General features: G+C 41.0%; 1 protein-coding gene across 1 annotated transcript in view; it reads right to left on the reverse strand.

Annotated features, from left to right (window-relative positions):
* Positions 1 to 2,932: 2,932 nt before the first annotated feature.
* ephb4a (eph receptor B4a) overlaps positions 2,933 to 19,125 on the reverse strand; it is a 35,641-nt gene continuing 19,448 nt past the window's right edge. The window contains exons 3-17 of the mRNA XM_033979079.2: positions 17,097 to 17,378; positions 16,024 to 16,414; positions 13,482 to 13,634; positions 11,076 to 11,411; positions 10,868 to 10,992; positions 10,238 to 10,403; positions 9,766 to 9,865; positions 8,483 to 8,547; positions 8,226 to 8,339; positions 7,657 to 7,904; positions 7,336 to 7,551; positions 6,741 to 6,890; positions 6,079 to 6,272; positions 5,493 to 5,651; positions 2,933 to 4,983 (exon numbers count right to left, since the gene is read on the reverse strand). Of these exons, the coding sequence (XP_033834970.1) occupies positions 4,875 to 4,983; positions 5,493 to 5,651; positions 6,079 to 6,272; positions 6,741 to 6,890; positions 7,336 to 7,551; positions 7,657 to 7,904; positions 8,226 to 8,339; positions 8,483 to 8,547; positions 9,766 to 9,865; positions 10,238 to 10,403; positions 10,868 to 10,992; positions 11,076 to 11,411; positions 13,482 to 13,634; positions 16,024 to 16,414; positions 17,097 to 17,378 (2,808 nt within the window). The 3' untranslated portion in view covers positions 2,933 to 4,874. The remainder of the gene's footprint in view (positions 4,984 to 5,492; positions 5,652 to 6,078; positions 6,273 to 6,740; positions 6,891 to 7,335; positions 7,552 to 7,656; positions 7,905 to 8,225; positions 8,340 to 8,482; positions 8,548 to 9,765; positions 9,866 to 10,237; positions 10,404 to 10,867; positions 10,993 to 11,075; positions 11,412 to 13,481; positions 13,635 to 16,023; positions 16,415 to 17,096; positions 17,379 to 19,125) is intronic.

The raw sequence follows: 19,125 nt of genomic DNA on the forward strand, positions 1-19,125 counted from the left end.
TGGCGCTACATCAAACTTTACTGGAGTCTGGGAGTATAATTAAGTTCTTTCCACACTCTATTTAACCAGGTGGGTCAACTAAAACGCAATGATGGACTGGATACGACTCAGTGCAAAAACAAACACACATTTCTGTACAACAGCAGAGACGACACCTCTCCCATTGATCTGATTTAATACAGAATTTAAGAGGAGAGGCTGAGCGGGCATCTTTTACAACAATTATGCATGCACAGGTGACAAATAATCCTGTGTGGATGGATGTAGGATTTTCTATTTGGATCAAACTGTTATCACAGAAGTAGAATCCAGGCATTTAAAGCACCAAAGACAAACCCAGGAATGTCTATGTGGGGTTTTGTAATTAAAAAGATCTAGAGAAGAAAACTGTTTATGGTGGTCACATTGGTGCACTTCCTGAAATCTTGGATAATTGTAAACTTCCTGGTATGAAGCTTTCAGAGAGAACAGACCTCCACCAGAGCTTTGAGCTTATCTTATGGTAAAGATATACAACCAGACAGACCAGGACTTAAAATCAGGCGGCTCCACTTGGTTTCCCAGAGCCATGCCATAAACTAATAAGGCATAAGAAGTAAGCAAAAACCAAAGACATAAGTAGTAAGCAAAAACCTGTGCTAATTTAGACCATAGCTAGGATAAAAACATAAAAAATCTAAACATATATGGCCTAGATATATATAATAAATTTTAATCCTGCCCAAGGCACATTGTTGCTGAAGTTGTTGTTTCTAGAATCTAGAAATTCAATACGCAGCCATGATAATAAGGACTAGAAAATCAAGAATAAACAGGTTTAAAATAAATACTAGGATTAAATCAACAGACCCCGGGCCACACCCTGAAGCCAAACCCAACCAGAACTTAACCAGTCTCATTAAAACTAAACAAAGACAAAGAGGTCTATAGACTAACCCACAAATTACAGAATTAGTGAACATCTGTACCTCCCACATGGCCCCATGCATGACTACAGCCCTTGTCTGCTCCTTACACCCTCTCCTGTCCCAAACATACCTGTCCCAGAGCCTGATAACCCCCAAACCTGACACCCACCATCATCACTCTGCTCACACCCGCGCTCTCCACTTGAATGCACAGAGGAATGTACGCCCATGACACAATCCTGCAAAACTCTCCAATCTGGTTGGCCCTTTCCCGACAGCAGAACATAATGAATGGCCATTGATAGAGAGCACAAAGCCAGGGCCAGATCTGCACTATATGCTGGGGTCAAAGTTCATACAAAACACTGACAGACGTAGAATACTGGTCTGTCGCTATGGCTCTGTGGGGGAAAACACACACACCATAACTGTTAGGTAGTTATTTATCGACAGGGCAGGTCTGTACGGAGCCACATGAGGGCAACACAACCAGAGCTATGAGTCAGTAGCCTACTGATAATCAAAGCACATTAATCAAGAGACTAGATACTTTAAAAAGCTGGACGATTATGGTAGAAATCAGGCTAAAGAGACACTGGGTATACGATGCAGTTTTTAAATTATGGCAAATAGTGTCCACTGCCCAGGCCTATTCAGACGTGCCTCTAAATCACCATTTTGTTTTTTTGCCTACATCTTATAAAACACAAATGATTGGAGAAAAAATTACTATTGTTTGCCCATAATAGATATTTACAAATTGTGGTACAGGTGGTTCTGGTATATAGATATCTTTGGTGTGATTATTCAGGTTTAAATGGTTTATTCCTGTTTTTGTTGTACAGTTGTTCAAGATTTGAGTCCAAGATTTTCAGACCTGAGCCAGCCCAAGCCCAAATTGGATTTAAGCAATCCACTCTGGCCTAACAGTATTTTACATAATTTCTTTAAATCTTGCAGCTGCTATAGCACACACAACAAAAATACATTATGAGTCTCCTTTCACACCTCACTAAAACTTTAGCACAGTACAGCAGCCTTATATGTGTGAAAGACTTTTAAAGCTTGTGCCATGCTATAAGCTGCTCAGAGCCTGGGGCGCTGCAGAAGAATAGAACATCTCTTTATGATTAAAAGTGCTGAGGACCAGAAGGGGAACATGGACGAGGACACGCTAGCAGCCCTGGAGGGGGTGAAAAACCTCTCTGGAGAAATACAAGGCACAGGGAACGGCTACAGTGCTGAGGGGAGAGATTCGGTTCTACCACGACAGTCTCCAGTTTCTTTGCCAGCCTCATTATTAAAAACAGGAGGATAGATGAGAGGCGTGTTTGCAACCAGAGACGCAAATAAGAGCAAATAATAGCCTCACACACACTGTAGTGACAAATTCTGTCTGTGATCTCAGTTTTAGGACTGGTGATATCGAACTGAAGATAAAAGCAGAAAAATTACAAAGGGAAATGAGGTGCAGTTTTAGAATCTTAGCTTAGAAGTGAATCTGCTGCACAATGCATGAATTTTATAGATACCATATGAATGGTTTTAAGTGTGATAACATTAAATGTGAACAAAGTGTTTGGTTTTTTTTTGGGTTTTTTTTTTGGCTTTCATCCTAGACTTTATTTATTTGTTGCATATTAATGAAGATCTTGATTTAAACCTGCTTATAGACCAAGGAGACTGTATTAAGGTCAAGAAGTGTGTGCATATTTTTTTTTAAGATTCTGTCTAGTGCATCTAGTTTCATCCTGGTTAAACATAATTTTACCACTTTATAACAAAACATGTCTAAATATCTAGTCAAAATCTAAATCTCTTGTTTTTTCTGAAAGTACTGACCTTATAAAAACTGTATTGATTTTGCACAGGAGGCCAACTTATATGAATCAGAACAAGCTCCACAGGTGAAGTTTTCATATCTGGACAATGTATTGACTTCCAATTGACGTCCATGACAGACACAGTTGCAGAGATTGAGATAAGGTCAGTTGAATATAGCTTAGCAGAAAAAGAAAGACTACATGAGAACACTGCTGTATTTTATTATGAATACTGAGTACACATTTGTCTACACACAAGATGGAATTCAAAACATACTTTGTCTAGTTTTGCATTCAAACGTATTGTATTGAGGTCTTCAATATGAAAACCACATTTATCTTCAGTTTTCCCTTATATGACATTTGATGATAACACCAGGATTTCTGTCTAAGGCAAAAATTATACAGTACAAGTAAGAAATGGGAAATAATTTTGACAAAAGTGATTCATTTATTTGCAGCTGGTCACTAAAGCATCAACCAGCTCCTATGTGCCTTTGGCAGGTTGCACAATGGACAATAGCCAGTAAGGCACGAAGCTAACACTTACAACATATACAATTTGCTCTTATGAAAATTATTAGGGGCATAATATTTAGCTTTACCAGTGTGCCAAGAAAGCCTTTTTTTAAAAATCTCTGAACAATGGCAGAAAGGCTGAAACCCCAGAGAATACACAATGAAATGAATTTTAAAAATATTTAAGTTATTCGTTAAATGGTTGTGTTTTTTTGTATATTAGAAAAATACAAATACACTTCTACCTTAAACACTTTTGTAAAGGAGATAAAGCTTTATATTAAAATGAAATAATCGTTTACATAAATTAGTTGGAAGAAAAGAACTGTCTAGTGCAGATCTGTTGCACTATGAAAGAGATTAAAATTGGTGTGTTAGACATTACTATTTTTCCCGTTACACCAGTGTGAGCAAATTATACAGCACCTAAATGTCAAAAAGGCTGGTATTATCCTTAAGAGATGCAAAGTCTTGGAGCAATACTTTGACATTTTGAACTGCAGCCTGTTATTCTACAGCAACAAGCACTTGTAATAAAGTGAAGAATCGGGGGTCTGTGCTACTAATCAAATAGGAGTCCAGCACTGTTAGCATTCCTCTTGGAAACCACTGGATACTGGTGGCTAGTATGTTTGCCGCTATGCTATTCCTAATGGTTTACAAATGTTTATTAACTGCGTGTTGAGTCTAAAGCAGAACCAGAATAAATTAAAATGTCAAAGTATCCCCAATAGTACATTCAAATCAGACAAATCTAATCACTCGTAAAATTGGCAAGTACATGACTGACTGGCACTGGAAGATGGAGATTAAGTACAGAATAGGAAAACAGAAATACTACAGTGTTCTCTGGTCTCTGTGTGTGTCCACTTGGTCCTTCAATCAGAGTTAAAAGCTGCCAACAGAAACAACCGGCAGTGGAAATACCCAACCACAAACCAAGCGAAACAAGTGGAGCAACCCAAGACTACAGTTCACCAAAAGTGCTAAACGTTTTAGTCTGTCTCCTCTACCCACACGCTGCTGCTGGGAGGATGAGGAGAGCAGCTCTAAGGAAGAGTCGCTAATGATTGATACAGTGGTCTCCAAAAGCACACCTGAGTAAACGAGGTAATGGAGATGATCAAAACAGTCCAAATGTTTAGCTTGATTCAAATGAGACGTGAGCAAAGTCCACACAATTACAGCACACAACGTAAAACGAACATCTTCCATTTGCTTTTTGTCTCCTTTGGCAAAAGTAGTTCTCTTTTGAGACAATGTGACATGATAAAATACAAACACTATAAATTCTCTGTCTCTTCTCTTTGTTTTACACATTTATTGAATCCTAAGCCTCAGGAAGATACAAAATGTTCGTAAAAAAAAAGCTGGCAGTCCACGCGGCTTCATCCCAGTCGCTCCTCCAGGGATGCTCTGGTACGCAGACAACTCCCCGAGCTGATGGGAAAGTCATCCGTATTCATTTTGTGTGTTTTTTCTGGTCATTAGTAAACTCGATCAATCTCTCCTGGAGTCCATGCTCAAAGTGGGTCAGCGGAGATGATTGAGTGGGCTTTCGCTACACTGCACCTGTGCGCCAGTGTTGGTGTCCGAGTTGGGAGACAGGTGAGCTGTGCAGGGACTAGAAGGTGACTGTGGTAGTGCTCTTGTTTCGAAAAGTCATAGTCTGGATGCTGCAGAGGATCTTCCGCTGATGGCCGGCCAAAGTCACCCCCATGTGCAGCAAGTCTCTGTGCAGACAAAACATGCAACAATTAGAAAAATAGTTACATATGGAAAGCAACTTCAGCTTCTAATTAAATATTAATGAATTCAGGGGTTGGTTACTCATGAATAAAACTAAGCACACAACACTAAAATGGTAAAACAATATAGTAGTAATATAAATTAAATGATAAGTAAAATAACAGGGCATTACACATTTATGTAAACAAGAAAAAATGTTGAAGTGAATATGTATTTATGTTACATCTCCAGCAGTCGTTATTAAATTATACAGCAAATGTACTGAAGGTGATTAATGAATTTTGCTGACAGGAACTGAATTATTAGACCAGAAAATACATCCCTTCTCACATTACTCTATAATTACATTCAAAAAGCCTCTTAGGCCTAGTTTTCACCACTGAAATCGGAGGTCCTGGCTTGAGCCTGATTGCAGCACTGAAAGCTTTAGATAGATTAAGTGCATAGTGACAGGTGTAAGACGAATGTGCCTCTAGATAAGATAGGTACTGACTGTGTGCTGATCTGGGCCAGTTGGTCCACGGAGGTGACGCCCGCCTGGAGGAAACTGTCCTCGTAACGCTCCATCTTGATCGCTCTGAGCCACTCTCCGACCGAGGAGCAGGACGAGGGGGCGAGAGGTGCGCGCTGGTCAAGCAGGGGGTAGGCTGGCCTGGAGGGGGGCAAAGACAAAGGAGTTTCTTAGAGACACAGAAACAAGAGCATTAGCTTATACATATCCTGCAGCACATTCCAGTGGGCCAGCAGAGGTATAATCTGAGCAGTGACTGACAGAGACAAACAATGGGATTTGTCAGGGGTGGTGCGTCCTCTGCTGTGTCCTATCAGCACACAGGGACAATGTGGAGGAAGGGAAATGGGCCTAGCAAGAGTCTGTAGGCTCCCAGCGGGACATGAAGGTGCACAACAGCGGACGGTATGAGTGCAATGCCTGTCCTGTAACTGTCAGAGCTCTGATAAAAAGGACATTTGGAAAGGGCATGCATTCCACCTTCATACTTTACATTCCAAAGATATACTTGCATTCACAACCTGACCAAATGTATGAGCGTTTTCTGTCAATCAACAAACATTCTTACCCGGCAGCTTCTTGGGCAACTATTTTGAGTGACGCTGGGTTGCGGATGAGTTTGTCCAAAGCGCTGACCAGATCAGAGAAGCGTGGACGCGCCGAGCGGTCCTTCTGCCAGCAGTCCAACATGAGCTGGTGCAGATGTGTGGGGCAATCGGGAGGAGGAGGCAGGCGGTAGTCCTGCTCTATGGCATTTATTACCTGGGACAATGGACAAAAGATGATTTGGGTTGTAATAAAATATCTTTTGTAAATTACTCAGAAATTATTTGATGATGTTTGTATTGAAAAAGTGCTAATGTTCATTACTGTACATAGCACTTTTGATTGAGTTTTAACAATAATAGTTGCATATATGTAGTAGTAACTTTAATATATGATCAAAATTTAGGTTTGTCAGTTTAAATTTTTAAAATAATTTCTATGATTATTCATTTAAAGATTGTTTTTTATAACTGGAACGACACATTTGTATCTCTTTTTATAAATACTACAAAGAATATCATGGTAATAAATGTACCTGCTAAATATATGTGATATGTATTTCATATCTTCTGCCTCTTTAACTGGCCTATCACTGAGAATCTGCAGTCCTTTAGTAGTGACTGTCTAGCCCCTTGATGAGCCCTCCACAGACAGTGTTAAAGCTACAGTTCTCCTGTGACTTACATCTTGGTTACTCATGTCCCAGTATGGTCGCTCCCCAAAAGACATGACCTCCCACATGACTATGCCGTAGCTCCACACGTCTGAAGCAGAGGTAAACTTTCTGAAGGCGATGGCTTCTGGTGCGGTCCAGCGGATGGGAATCTTACCTCCCTATAAGGACACGAATACATTGAGAAATAACGTACACAAACACTCATTGTCTGACAGAGCTAGAGTAGAACAATGGTGAGGAAGTTGGACTGTAAAATAATCCCTTTTGAAACAAATGTGTCATATGAGAAGGAGATAACAGTGAAGATACACATTACCAAATGTCTAGTCTTTGTCTTTGGCCTAATACGGTGAAAAAAGTATTCTAAAACAATAGCCATAGCCAAAAGGGTGTGTATATGTAATTTTTAGGCATCTGCCCATATGTTTATAGAACTTCTTTTTGTTGACATTTGTCAAATCAGTTCATTTGCTTTAAATTGAATGACAATCTTATGTCTAATCATGGTATAATCAATTAAAAATGTGTTTATACAGTACATGAAAAACTCCAACGATCCAACTAAACTTGTTTGCCTGGAGAAATGTTAGTGGATTTCCTCACCAGTGAGCTGGTGTAGGTTGGGTCTGAGGAGTTCTCCTGCAAAAAGCGCGACAAGCCGAAGTCGGACACCTTGCACACTAGGTTGCTGTTGATCAGGATGTTGCGGGCGGCGAGGTCTCGATGGACGTAGCTCATCTCTGCCAAGTACTTCATGCCGGAGGCAATGCCGCGCAGCATCCCCACCAGCTGGATGGGAGTGAACTGGCTGTCGTTCAACTGCAGAAAGAGAAACAGTGAGCAGGAGAAGACAATAGTGTGTGTGATAGTGTGTGACTGTGTTTGATTTGGTGCCATGTGCTGTGCCCAGTGAGCTACACGCACCCGCAAAAACGAGTCCAGCGCCCCGTTCTCCATGAACTCAGTGATAATCATGACGGGGCAGCTGGCTGTGATTATGCCCTCCAGGTGAATGATGTTGGGGTGCTGGAACTGTCCCATGATTGAAGCCTCAGACAGGAAGTCCCGCCTCTGCTTCTCTGTGTAACCTCCTTTCAGTGTCTTTATGGCAACGTAATTTTCCTTTTTTCCAGGAATCTTTAGACGTCCGCGACACACCTCCCCAAACTCTCCTAATGGCAAAACACAATAAAGAAGAATTATTAATTTGTTTCTCTGTTTACAACAATAACAAGAGCTGTTTATCTTCATAGAGCGTAAATAGCCGCTGGCTGGCACTGCCCTTATTTAATTGTTGGCTGTTAATATGAACAACATTTTTATCAGTTAATTGCTTAATTTAGGCTACCTGACAGTATTGATCTTTGTCAAAGAACAACAAAGTTTAAGTGTATTAAATCAACTCTGTTTAATAATAAAGCATAGTGCAGAAGAGTGGGACAAGAATGACTGTTAAGTAGCAGTTTTAAACATTTATAAATAATGGGACTTACCAGCGCCAATGACCTCTTCAATCTTGACGAAGGAAACATCGATTTCCTTGGCAAATTCTCGCACCGCCTCATTTGGGTCCTCGTAGGTGAAAGGGTCGATATAAACCTTGACCCCTTTGAGAGAAAGACAAACAGAGTCGTGGGAAAGGAAGAAGAAGAAACGTCCAGACCAAAATCATATGGAGATGCATAAAAATGACTCTTCCTGACTTGAATGAGCTGCAAATCACAGAACACATTTGCCCTTGATCCTTTACCTTGGCCCACGAGGTACTGGCTGGTTTTGTCGCCCAGTTCAGGATCCTTTATTCTGCCGTGTCTGCTGCAGGTAGAAAGAGATCGGGATAAATGAGAGAAGATTAGGACGGCAGCACAGTTATCTCCCAACTGAATGTTAGACATTATTTTGTGGCAAGCCTTCCTAATCCTTTATCGCCCCGACATGATACAAATCAGGGGTCTCACAATGCCACTGCTGAGATGAAAAAACAAAACAATGCTTTGTAAGCAGCTATTGCAAAAACAGAACAACTTGGGTAATTATTGGTAATATAAAATAGATTTATGATAGCCAGAATCCCTCTTTAGGGAGGTGTGGGCTCTTATTGGCCGTCTGCACTGAAAGGTTAAAGGTCAGGTTCAGTGACAGAGCAATACCCTTGAGTTAACAGACTGTAAGAACACACTGCTCCAAAAACCACAAGCATCATCTATTATGCTTTGACACAGAATCTCCAGTCACTGTGCAGAAAAAAAAAACCTTTTGTAATGCTTAAAACCATCCACAGCCACCGCTTTTCACACAAACCACGGTGACTAGGGATGACGGCTGTACATAAAAAAGCAACAACCCTCTTACAGTTCTTCTTTCACACAAGCTGCTGCATTACAATTCAGCTGCAGCATAAAAATCACCCCGGTACAAGACTGGAACAGCCCTGTAGCCACTGGAACTCTGCCTTCCACCATTCCTCCCTCTCCCTCCTCCACCTCATAAGCCTAAAATAGCAGTAATGCACCACCCTTGGTTTAGTGGCAGATCTGGGCCTCATCCACTGGTGTGTGCGTGCATGTGAGTGTGCACGTGTGTCACAAGGTCGTGGCTATTGTTTGCCTGTCCTGTTGGAAACCGGGCTGGGACGCCTGTATCCTGTCTCTCTCTCCCCCTCTCTCTCTGGCCTCTGCTCCACCCTCATCTCTCTCCTCTCTCCGTCTGATGGGATCCAAGAGTATTTATCGAAACAATGAAGCCTGCGGAAAACTGTTATAATGAGAGGGGGTAACTTTTAGCTGTGTTAGCAGAAGACATCTTGCTTTGTCTCAGGGCTTGGTGTGACTAACAGAGAGCAAATCCAATGCAGATTAGATATGATTTGTGTAAACAAGAGAACAAAGCAGGAGCAAAGTCACAAAATTGGGGTCATCGTTGTTTTTGGTATGCGTCCCTACGTTTCCCTCTTTCTTCTTCCATTTCCTGTTTTGCTGCCAACTTCTTTCCTCTTTTACGAATCTGTCTGTTTTTTGTGTCCCGTTTTCTTACCGTATACAGTAGACTGCCACAAAGACGAAAGCGACAAGCAGCAGCAGTCCGACGGCGATAAGGATGCCAGTCACCACGAGCTGCGAGGGAGAGTCCAGTCCTGGAAAATATGGAGAATTCTGTGAGTTATTACCAGAAATCATACTTCGTACTACACAAACTATCAATTTAGATCATAGCAAATAAACTCAGTGTTAGTATCGCAAGCCGCCCCCCCTAGACACAAAAACGTTTCGTATCGCATTGTGCTTAAAAATTTGTGCGACCCTGGTTTAGTTAGGTAAAAAGATGATAGAAATCCAAAGTTATGAGATGTACACAAGAGGAATTTTTTAAACGAAAAAAGGCTATTTGCACAATCTTTTAACAAGGACAGAGGTAGAGTGCAGACCAAACACTGTCCAAGGTCTCCACAAAACCTTTCTGCCATTGAAATACTACCAAAAAAGTGATGAGAAAAAACAGTTCGCACCATCAGGAAGAGTGCGGAAAATGGCGGTGGGACTGAAGCTGCCGTATCCAGCCATGGTCCGTGCCCTGACCTGCACTTCATACTGAGTGGCCCTGCGCAGGTCTGTGAGCACAGCCTGGTTTCTGCTGCTCTCTGTGTAGAAGCACTGATCCTCGCTACGGCGTTCCTAAAGGGACAAAATAAAGTTAGTCACACTGCAAACTAGACAAAGGACAACAGGGACAGACAGGTGTGATGGAGGGTGAAACACTAATCAAAGAAGTACTGAAACAATAAATAACTTTTAAAGGAATCTAAAGTATGCACGTTTTAAGTGAGTACCATGTTATGAACATTTTTATTAAAAAATAATAAAAACCCATGAAATTGAATTAGTCTGGTCTGTCTATTTATTATTTATTTCCCTTTAATTTCCCTTTGTTTAATTTCCCTTTAATTCCTCAGCCCAATTCAAACACATTAAATTGTGGTGACTGGAACAGTGATACGGTTTAAGATACTGTTTTGTCATGGTAGTGATTTTCTGAAATATGTGTGTCCTCAGAAAAAAAAACAACAATGCCTAGAGATGTATTTACTTATCACTACATTTGGAGTTGTTATTATTTTATGTAAAGAGAGGTTGTGTACCCTCTCGCAGTAGCGGAGCTGGTACTGCAGAATGGTGTTGTGTGGCTGCACAGGCACAGTCCAGTGCAGAGTCAGGCTGCTCTCAGTCGAGTTACTCTTCCGGATCACAGACACCAGCGCCGGCACTAAAGATCACAAACCATTTATTAAAACATATAAAAACCATGACATAATCCTGTATACACTTCTCCTCTGGTTATGGTCGTACCATCGTGGCTCGTTGTGATGTTGATGCTCTCGCTGGCAGGATCTGTGCCGCTGAGCTGTGACACGCCGTTCTGTGCTACGATGGTAAAGGTGTATGTGGTGTGGGGCAGCAGACCCCAGACCTCCACCCTTCGACCCACTAACCCACGCTGGGCCGGCCTGTAGCTGACGCTGTCCCCACAGGTGAGGCACTGCCCTTTGGACGAGCGACACACGTAGCAGTGCACAGTGTAGGTCAGGTCTGACCGGCCACCACTCTCCAACGGCTCATTCCACTCCAGGGTCAGACTCGTGTTGTTGATCTTTGGGATGATGCTGCGAGGAGCAGATGGAGGCACTGCAATGACAAAAAGTTAGAAAAGTTAGTATATTAGGCTGCACATGAAAAACTAACATCAGTAATAAAAGTGGATACTGATGGCACTTTTCAGTTTTCATGATTCTTGAGCATTATTCCAAATTATATCAAATGGTGCACATATCTATTTTTTATTGTCACAAAGGCACAAAACTATGGCTTATCACATGATAGATCTTTCTAGCTGTTGGTCTACTTTTAACTAATTCTTCTAGAAGGATCCAAATCTAAAAACAGGTTTGCCTGCTTGTTTTGGCCCTTGCCAAAGTGACTTGTGTCTGTAAGAAACCACAGTTAAACGTAAGCAAACACAGTAAGTATCAGTCATTACTTTACCTTTGTATTCATACGCTACTCACTACCAATTCAGAAAGTTTCTGGCTCATCAAATCAAACACTTGGTTTGCATACATAAGCAATTTACTTAAGTTACTACTACTGGTAGAGCTACATATAAGCACAACAATAGACCTGCAAAAGTATGCGTCTCCATGGAAGCATATGTCTTGCAAAGTTTAACTGGTGCAATTACATTTGTCTAAAACCGGATGATAATGATCACGGTCTGAAATTGTCAGAAGATGGCTATTGCCTGAAGCCAAGCATAACTAAACAGCATTACCACTCGGCTACTGTGAATGAGTTTCTGTTCCTGCCAAGGAGACAGAGCTTTGTCAGTGAGCCTGCAGCTAACTTAAGTGCTAATAGCGTTCTCATTGGAAGCCCAAGAGGGGCAAAATCACAGGCAATCTGGGTGCATATAAATTCAGAGTTTAACATTTGGGAAGTAGGATTCATTTTACAACTTAATATTCTGAAAGGACCAATTTTTACATCATGTTGAAGCAAAACACTTGGGAAATATAACTTTGTGATTTACAGATGGCAGAGCTGGTTGGCAATTTTGCAAACTAGAAATTAAAGCTATGTGTGGAATTGGATGAGATAATAACAGCAAAAACAGAAAATATAATAGGATCAGGCTTATAAAGTGATGAACAATTATGATATTCCTTTGTAATTACAGATACAACAGGCAATGAATTATATGGATGCAAATTCTAGTTAACCCTGGTGACTCCAGTTAAGACTCCAGATCGACAACATTATGATGCCAGTTTCACATCCTCTGTTTTGTGGCCTTCCCAACACTGCAGCTCATTAAAACGTGCCTTCCTTTCACACATCCAACATGTGGCTGAATTGAAATTCCTGAGTCCACATGGAGGTGTCACTTAAGAGCATCAATGCCTACTTCACTTAGGACTCCCAGCCCTGCCCCCAACAACCTGCCTCAAAGAAATGCATCTGAATGCCCAGCAGAGCTACAATGGACACAAAGCAGATTAGAGGAGACTGGCTAAATGACACCCGAGAAAGGAGAAATGTGCCATAGACATTTAAAAACAAAAGCTGGAAAACTGAAGAGGAACAAGGAAAGGGAAGGAATGACAAGAGGCAGCTGGTGAACAAGTACTGTCACTGTTTAAAAGTTAAATTATACAAAAAAAATGGTCAGTGTCAATACTGATTAATGTTAGGTCCTTTATTAGAGAGTAAGTCTTTCATACAATACACTTACCATTGTTAGTTTTATGACACTGTCATCATTTCTTTCAAATTCTAAATGTACTATTGTGGACCAGACACTGTCACACATACAGTGGTGCCAGTAAGAAGGTTAATGATTATGATGGATGGAACTAATTTTTTTGGGAAAGTTCAATACTTTTTGCATGCACAAGCTCAAATCTTGCCCTTGTTCTCTACAAGTGCAAAGAAGATTTGAACTGTCGAAAGCCAAGTAATTCACTTATACTTATTATAAACGCAAATTAAATATTTTAGTGTTTCTGTTATTTATTGCTGCTTATAGGAAAAGTGTTTATGGAAGGCTCTTGCTTAATTTATTATGACAGTGGTATCAAGTACTTTGCATATTGTTGTTTATCGAGATATTTTGTAAAGCAAGAAATCATACTTCCAAATTGTTTATTGTGACTTATATATATATAGGTTTATATATGACATATATTTTGGTGTACTTACCAGTGCAGGGTGCATCCGGAGAGTCTCCTCCTGCCCGTAAAAACCCTGGGCGACAGGTGCACTCTGATGAGCCTCTGATGGTGGTGTAGCTGGACCCGGGGCAGCCTGTGCACTGGCCCTCAGTCCCAGATTTGAATTGACCAACAGGACACGCTAAAGAAGACACCAGAAAAACAGAAGTCCATTAGAAGGTTTGTGACCTCCTCAAAGTTACATTACACAAAAGCTTTATGATCAGTGTGTCCTAGCATGACCCAGGTCGAACTAAATGTGCAATTATGCTGCCAGATGGTGGCACACTCACAAACAATAACGTCTTATAAGGGCTATAAAACGCAGACAATCTCAGCAATGAATCTGATTGTCAAGCGGATTAAGGGGACAAATGTGCTCGTCATTGACACACTGTTTATCAGGCAAGTGTATCTGACCCATTCTACATAATGAGCTGCTAATCAACAAGCATCTGGGAATCCTAATGTTGAACTGCCTTGGCTAATTGATCCAAATATACTTTCCAGCCACTCCACAAAAACAAGGCAGAGTGAATAAACAGCCGCAGCACCCAGACACAGTAGTGAAAAATGGGCCTGAACAAGTGCAGAAAGATCAGAGAAGATTTAGACTGGGATAATGTAGTGGATATATTAACTCTACTTGAGAAACCTGTTTGATAGGGAGGAATAGGAGACACCATCTATCAGGCAAAATTCAAGAACTAGGTGCACTTTAATTAGCATTAATAAAGCATAAACCAATACTTAATTCATAACAAACAAAGAGTCCATTAAGAATGATTCAATCTTGGTAACTTCTCAATCAGTAGTAGTAACTAGACTTAAATAATTCTTGTAGAAATGTATTCATTATAAATTCTTTGTTCATTGTTCACTAAGGCTAATTAAGGTATAGTTATGCTAAAGGTAGAGTTATAATAAAGTGGTACCAACTGGGCATGTACCAACTGAGTTGACCACATGCATGACTCTCTATTTTATCTGTGTCTTATTTCACCATGCCGATGTTTGAATGTCACATACGCTCACCAAAATGTTCTTTGTTGACATTCTAGCTCAGTGCAGCAACGGGCTTTCATTAAAACAATAAACATTAATTTTCATCGAGAGGGGCAGAGTAAGCATGGACCTGTTTTGCAAGGTCAGCCCTGGGACAGAGTGAAAATTAGGGTGATTCAAGATACCCCAGCTTGGTATAATTGCTCAAAACAAGATTGGTGGTCGAGAGCTGTTAAGTTTATAAAGCAAAATAGTAATTTGGCCAAACACAGTGCCAACAAAAAGATTGATCTGTCAAACAATTCCTGATTGAAAGCAACAGCCTAATAATAGTGGTCACCAAGCACTGGTCCCACATGCACCAACAATGCCGATCTCGCTAATTAACACTACTATTGTGTTTCTACAAATGACCTTACTGACAAAAAACTGAAAAGTGCTTAAAATAAACTCAAACATCACCTGTCATTATGGCATTTTGACTTTTTTTAAAATTAGAAATAAGTTTATTTGTTATTTCTTTGTCTATATAACTATGACAGCAATTACAATATTTCGTCTTGGACTACAAAGCAACAAATCTCTACAAAGCACAAAATCATACATGAGCTTTTTTTTGTCTTGAGTGCATCTATCCAATTAAATGCACTTAAAGACCTTACATTAGACAAAGCTTGTGTTTGACCCAGAAAAATGTATTGTCTACAACAGATAATGGCATTACGGCAAAATTATTTAATTATAAACCTAGATGTCAATTTCATTTTCTGAAATAGCCAGCGCGAGAAGCAAATTAACTGTTCAATCTCCCTCTAAAGGCAATTTCCCTTTATGGCTGTGTGCGTGTTTCTTCCCAGCAGCTCTCTTCAAGTGACAGAATGACTGAAATGCCAACTCGACTCCACCACAAGCAAAATGTTGGAAATTATTTTTTTGTTATGAAAAATCATTACACCCCCCACCGAGATCAAACTGAGCCGTACCTTCAGACACGACAGATGCAACTGAGTGGTTTCTCTAAAAATGTAGCTTTATTTCTCACTCCCCATGTTTAGATTGTGTATCGTTAATATTTATGAGTTTTGGTGCAGCTTGTGCACGAGGATGTGCATGTGGGGGGCTTATTTGCACCAAGCCTCTTAATTGGACTCATTAGGCAGAGCTGCAGCGTGACTCCTGAGAGAATCACCCTGGCTCTTCCTCTTTTTGTCTGTTTAGCTTTGATCTTCTCACACTGATATGATCTTAACCCCAACAAACCAGCCCCCATGCCCCCTCCACCTCTGTGCACGCTCTATCTAAGGCCGACCATAAGTTGCCCCAGCAGCGAGCGTTTGACCCCGCTCTTCCCTTCTGAGATAAGTGCAGCTCCATCTGACCTCTCCGGCTTCTTTCACAGCCACATCTGTTCCCATGCCTCATTAACTTCCTTCTTAGCCCCTGAGCACCCCACCCACATCTCACCATTGTTTTCTCCTTTTCAATGCATTCGTGCCTGTGTCCATCTAAACCATAAGAGCAATTACCTGTGCATCTAGTGCCGCCCTCCGATGGTTCAAACCCAGGCAGGCAGGCGCAGGATGTGGTCGGCTGGCCCACCCACTGGCCGTCCTCCCCACAGAAGAGCTTTGGGGGGTGGGGTCTGGGCCCCTGCAAAGAAGCATGCTCCACACAGACGCCCTGAGCCTCCTGGACCAGGGTCCGAGGGATTGTCTCGGGAAAGGAGGAGAGGCTGCTGACCAGAGGAGGGCACTTTTTAAAGAACACCCTGACAGAGAGCAGAGCCATGCAAGCCCCCTGGGCCTGGAATGCCAAGTAAAATCCCCTCTTGGACAAGGAGCCCAGTCTTATGGTCTTCACATTGGACTTCCGTGCTCCTCCCTTTTTCAGGAGAAAGTCTGCAGCCACTGTGTCCACCTAAAGCAGGAAGAAAGACAAAAGATCATTATGTAATGGCAGGAGTCCAAATCTCAGGCTTGAGTCTAAAAGCAGCACAAATGCTTCAGTATGTTTTTGTCATTTTATCCTATAAACTACACATATGCTTTACATTATTGATCACTTTGCAAAGCACAGTGACTTCAGATTGATGCTCTACCTTTTTGGCAGCCATTCTTCCCCATTTGTTAGAGAGCGAGTGCTTTGAACTTGTGGGGACCTGAAACGTGCTTGTGATGGGTGATTCATCACAGAGAACATTTCATCACTTTTATTTCTCTGTCAGAGTTACATTATTAAAAGGTAGTAAAGTTGAGGCGAGGACTGTGTGTTTTTGTCACTATGTTTAAGAACACACTGCAGCTTTTGAAACGTTTTAATGAAAAAAGTGCTGCATTCATGAGCCATTTGTTGTGAAAATGAAACCCACAGGACAGAAAATGGGCTTACAAAGTAGATTGGATATTCCTGCAAGCATTTTATCTATTGAAACAATAACACACCTTGAAAGGCAAAAAAATGCAGAACAGAAAATGCTTTTACCACTATGAGCCGATTCTGATCTAGCCATGAAATGAAATGTCTGTACAAATGCACCTGGTAAGACCTTGTTCATACATGGTGCTATTAGCATACAATAAGGAGTATGAGGTGGTTGTACCTTGACGTATGGATTCTCCATCCAAGGTGGGTAAGTGGCAGTAGCTTCATTAGTGTCAGCCTCGTAATAGTACAGGTTAAAGGTTTCTTTGCAGCTGCGGTGGTGCGTTCCCCGTGAGGAGCACTCCATCATTGTGAATGTCAGCTCCACGTACACCTGAGACGCTCCTCTGCGCTGGATGAAGCCACTGCGCAGCCATTGGCTCGATGAGCTGTCCATCTGACAGATCTCATAAGTCCTCACGCTGTTATTTTCTTCATCCAGGCCGCTTACTTCCTCCCACTGCGAGGAAAGAGAGAACAAAGGCTTGTCAAAGCTCAGGTTGAACAAACATCTTTCATGACCTAAAAAATTCAAGTCACTTTTCACAACACTCTCAAATCTTTACAACATTTTACACGAGTCTGAAAAATAAACAGACGTACAAAAAGTTCTTTCATCCCAACAGTATTCAAAGTGTCGTTGGCTCTTGTCTGCACTGCACCTGTCACGTGCAGATGAGGCCTGGTGTGGAGTCTAGACCAAGCCAAATTTGAATCTAAGTGGTTAAATCATTCGTCCCACTGAGCTGTGTCTCCGCTAGTGGGAATACAGGCCTTACTTGTCAAACAGGGCACACGGCTGCACAAAACCTCCAAAACATACACAGCTTCTGGTCCTTAGATATGTTTGGAACAAAAACACAGATGCAGAGGGACAACACAAATAACATGAAGTACAGCCCCTCTGAAGAAACCTAAGCAGCATTAAAAGCCTTCTTGTTTGAAGTGAGTCAACAGCAAACATATTCAGCATCACTATGTTCCCACGAGGAGCAAACAAGCAAGAAATTAACATAGTCGGGACAGAATTTAGCAGGTTTGCCGAACTTTGTGGATCAGAAATTCAGTTATGTAAATATGCAAATCTTTAAAAATCCATTTGCAGATGATATGTGGAGTGAGGCGGGATACCAGTCTGAATGAATTACTGTGCAGCGGTAGACCCAGGTCTGAATCTCTTTAAGGAAAGCACTGGGAACTTCCCTTTCATCCTACATACACCACTGTAACTGTGTAAACAAATAAAGAACTAAGTATAGGCAAGATTTGACAGCATTTATTTAAGGAGATAGCTTTGGGGGCTCTTTCAAGGTCCTCAACGATCATTATGTATGATTTACTTCAGGGAAATAGATGAAAGTAGATAATGTGTCAAAATAAAGTACAAGGTGAAAACATGCCATTCAAGGTACAATAATGCAGTTGTACACTCTTTGATAAAATGGCAATACCAAATAAAAAAAGCTGGATGGAGTAAATGGTTCAACATTCACATTTTTTTTGTGATATACTTATAATCTATAAGACTTTGCAATTATCATTTAGTTTTTTGTTCATTTAGCACACAACAAAGGGAAAATATTATACAAAATAATAGTTTGAAACAGGAATTTTCAGAGCAATAGGGTCTTAAATGCAGGACAATTCAAATTACTGAAAGATGCATAAAAATATAACTTTGACTGAGTTACTGATGATGAGAAAGAACATGATTAAAGGTTCCAAGAAGTTGATGCCTGTTACAATGATGTTCCCTCATCAAAAACATGCCTGTAGAGGTTTTAGACGTCATCACGCATGCTTGAGAAATCTAGCGATACCTATTTGAACCCTCCTTACAGTTGTTTGTAGGATTCCGTGGAATGCTTTGCCCACAAGAATACATGACCCCTGCTCCCACACGACAGTTCTCCATAAATATACAAAAAACATGACACAAAACTACACAGCAACTTGACAAACCTGATATGATATGCAGTAGTTTTATTTGTGGGATACACGCTGATTGTGTTGTGATAGTGCTCTGAAGGGGGAGTAACTACATGAAGGGAGCAAAGGGAGGAGAAAGTGAAACTTATTAAACATGTTAACCAATAAATATGTTGTTATTGGTGAATATAGCATTTTCAAAACAATTAATGGCTACATTGTGATCAAAATATGTTACGTGTTAGCAGTTAATACCCCAGTTTGGGTTAAAGCTGATG

Source organism: Periophthalmus magnuspinnatus, chromosome 14, assembly GCF_009829125.3.
Source record: "Periophthalmus magnuspinnatus isolate fPerMag1 chromosome 14, fPerMag1.2.pri, whole genome shotgun sequence".
Taxonomy (NCBI): Eukaryota; Metazoa; Chordata; class Actinopteri; order Gobiiformes; family Gobiidae; genus Periophthalmus; species Periophthalmus magnuspinnatus.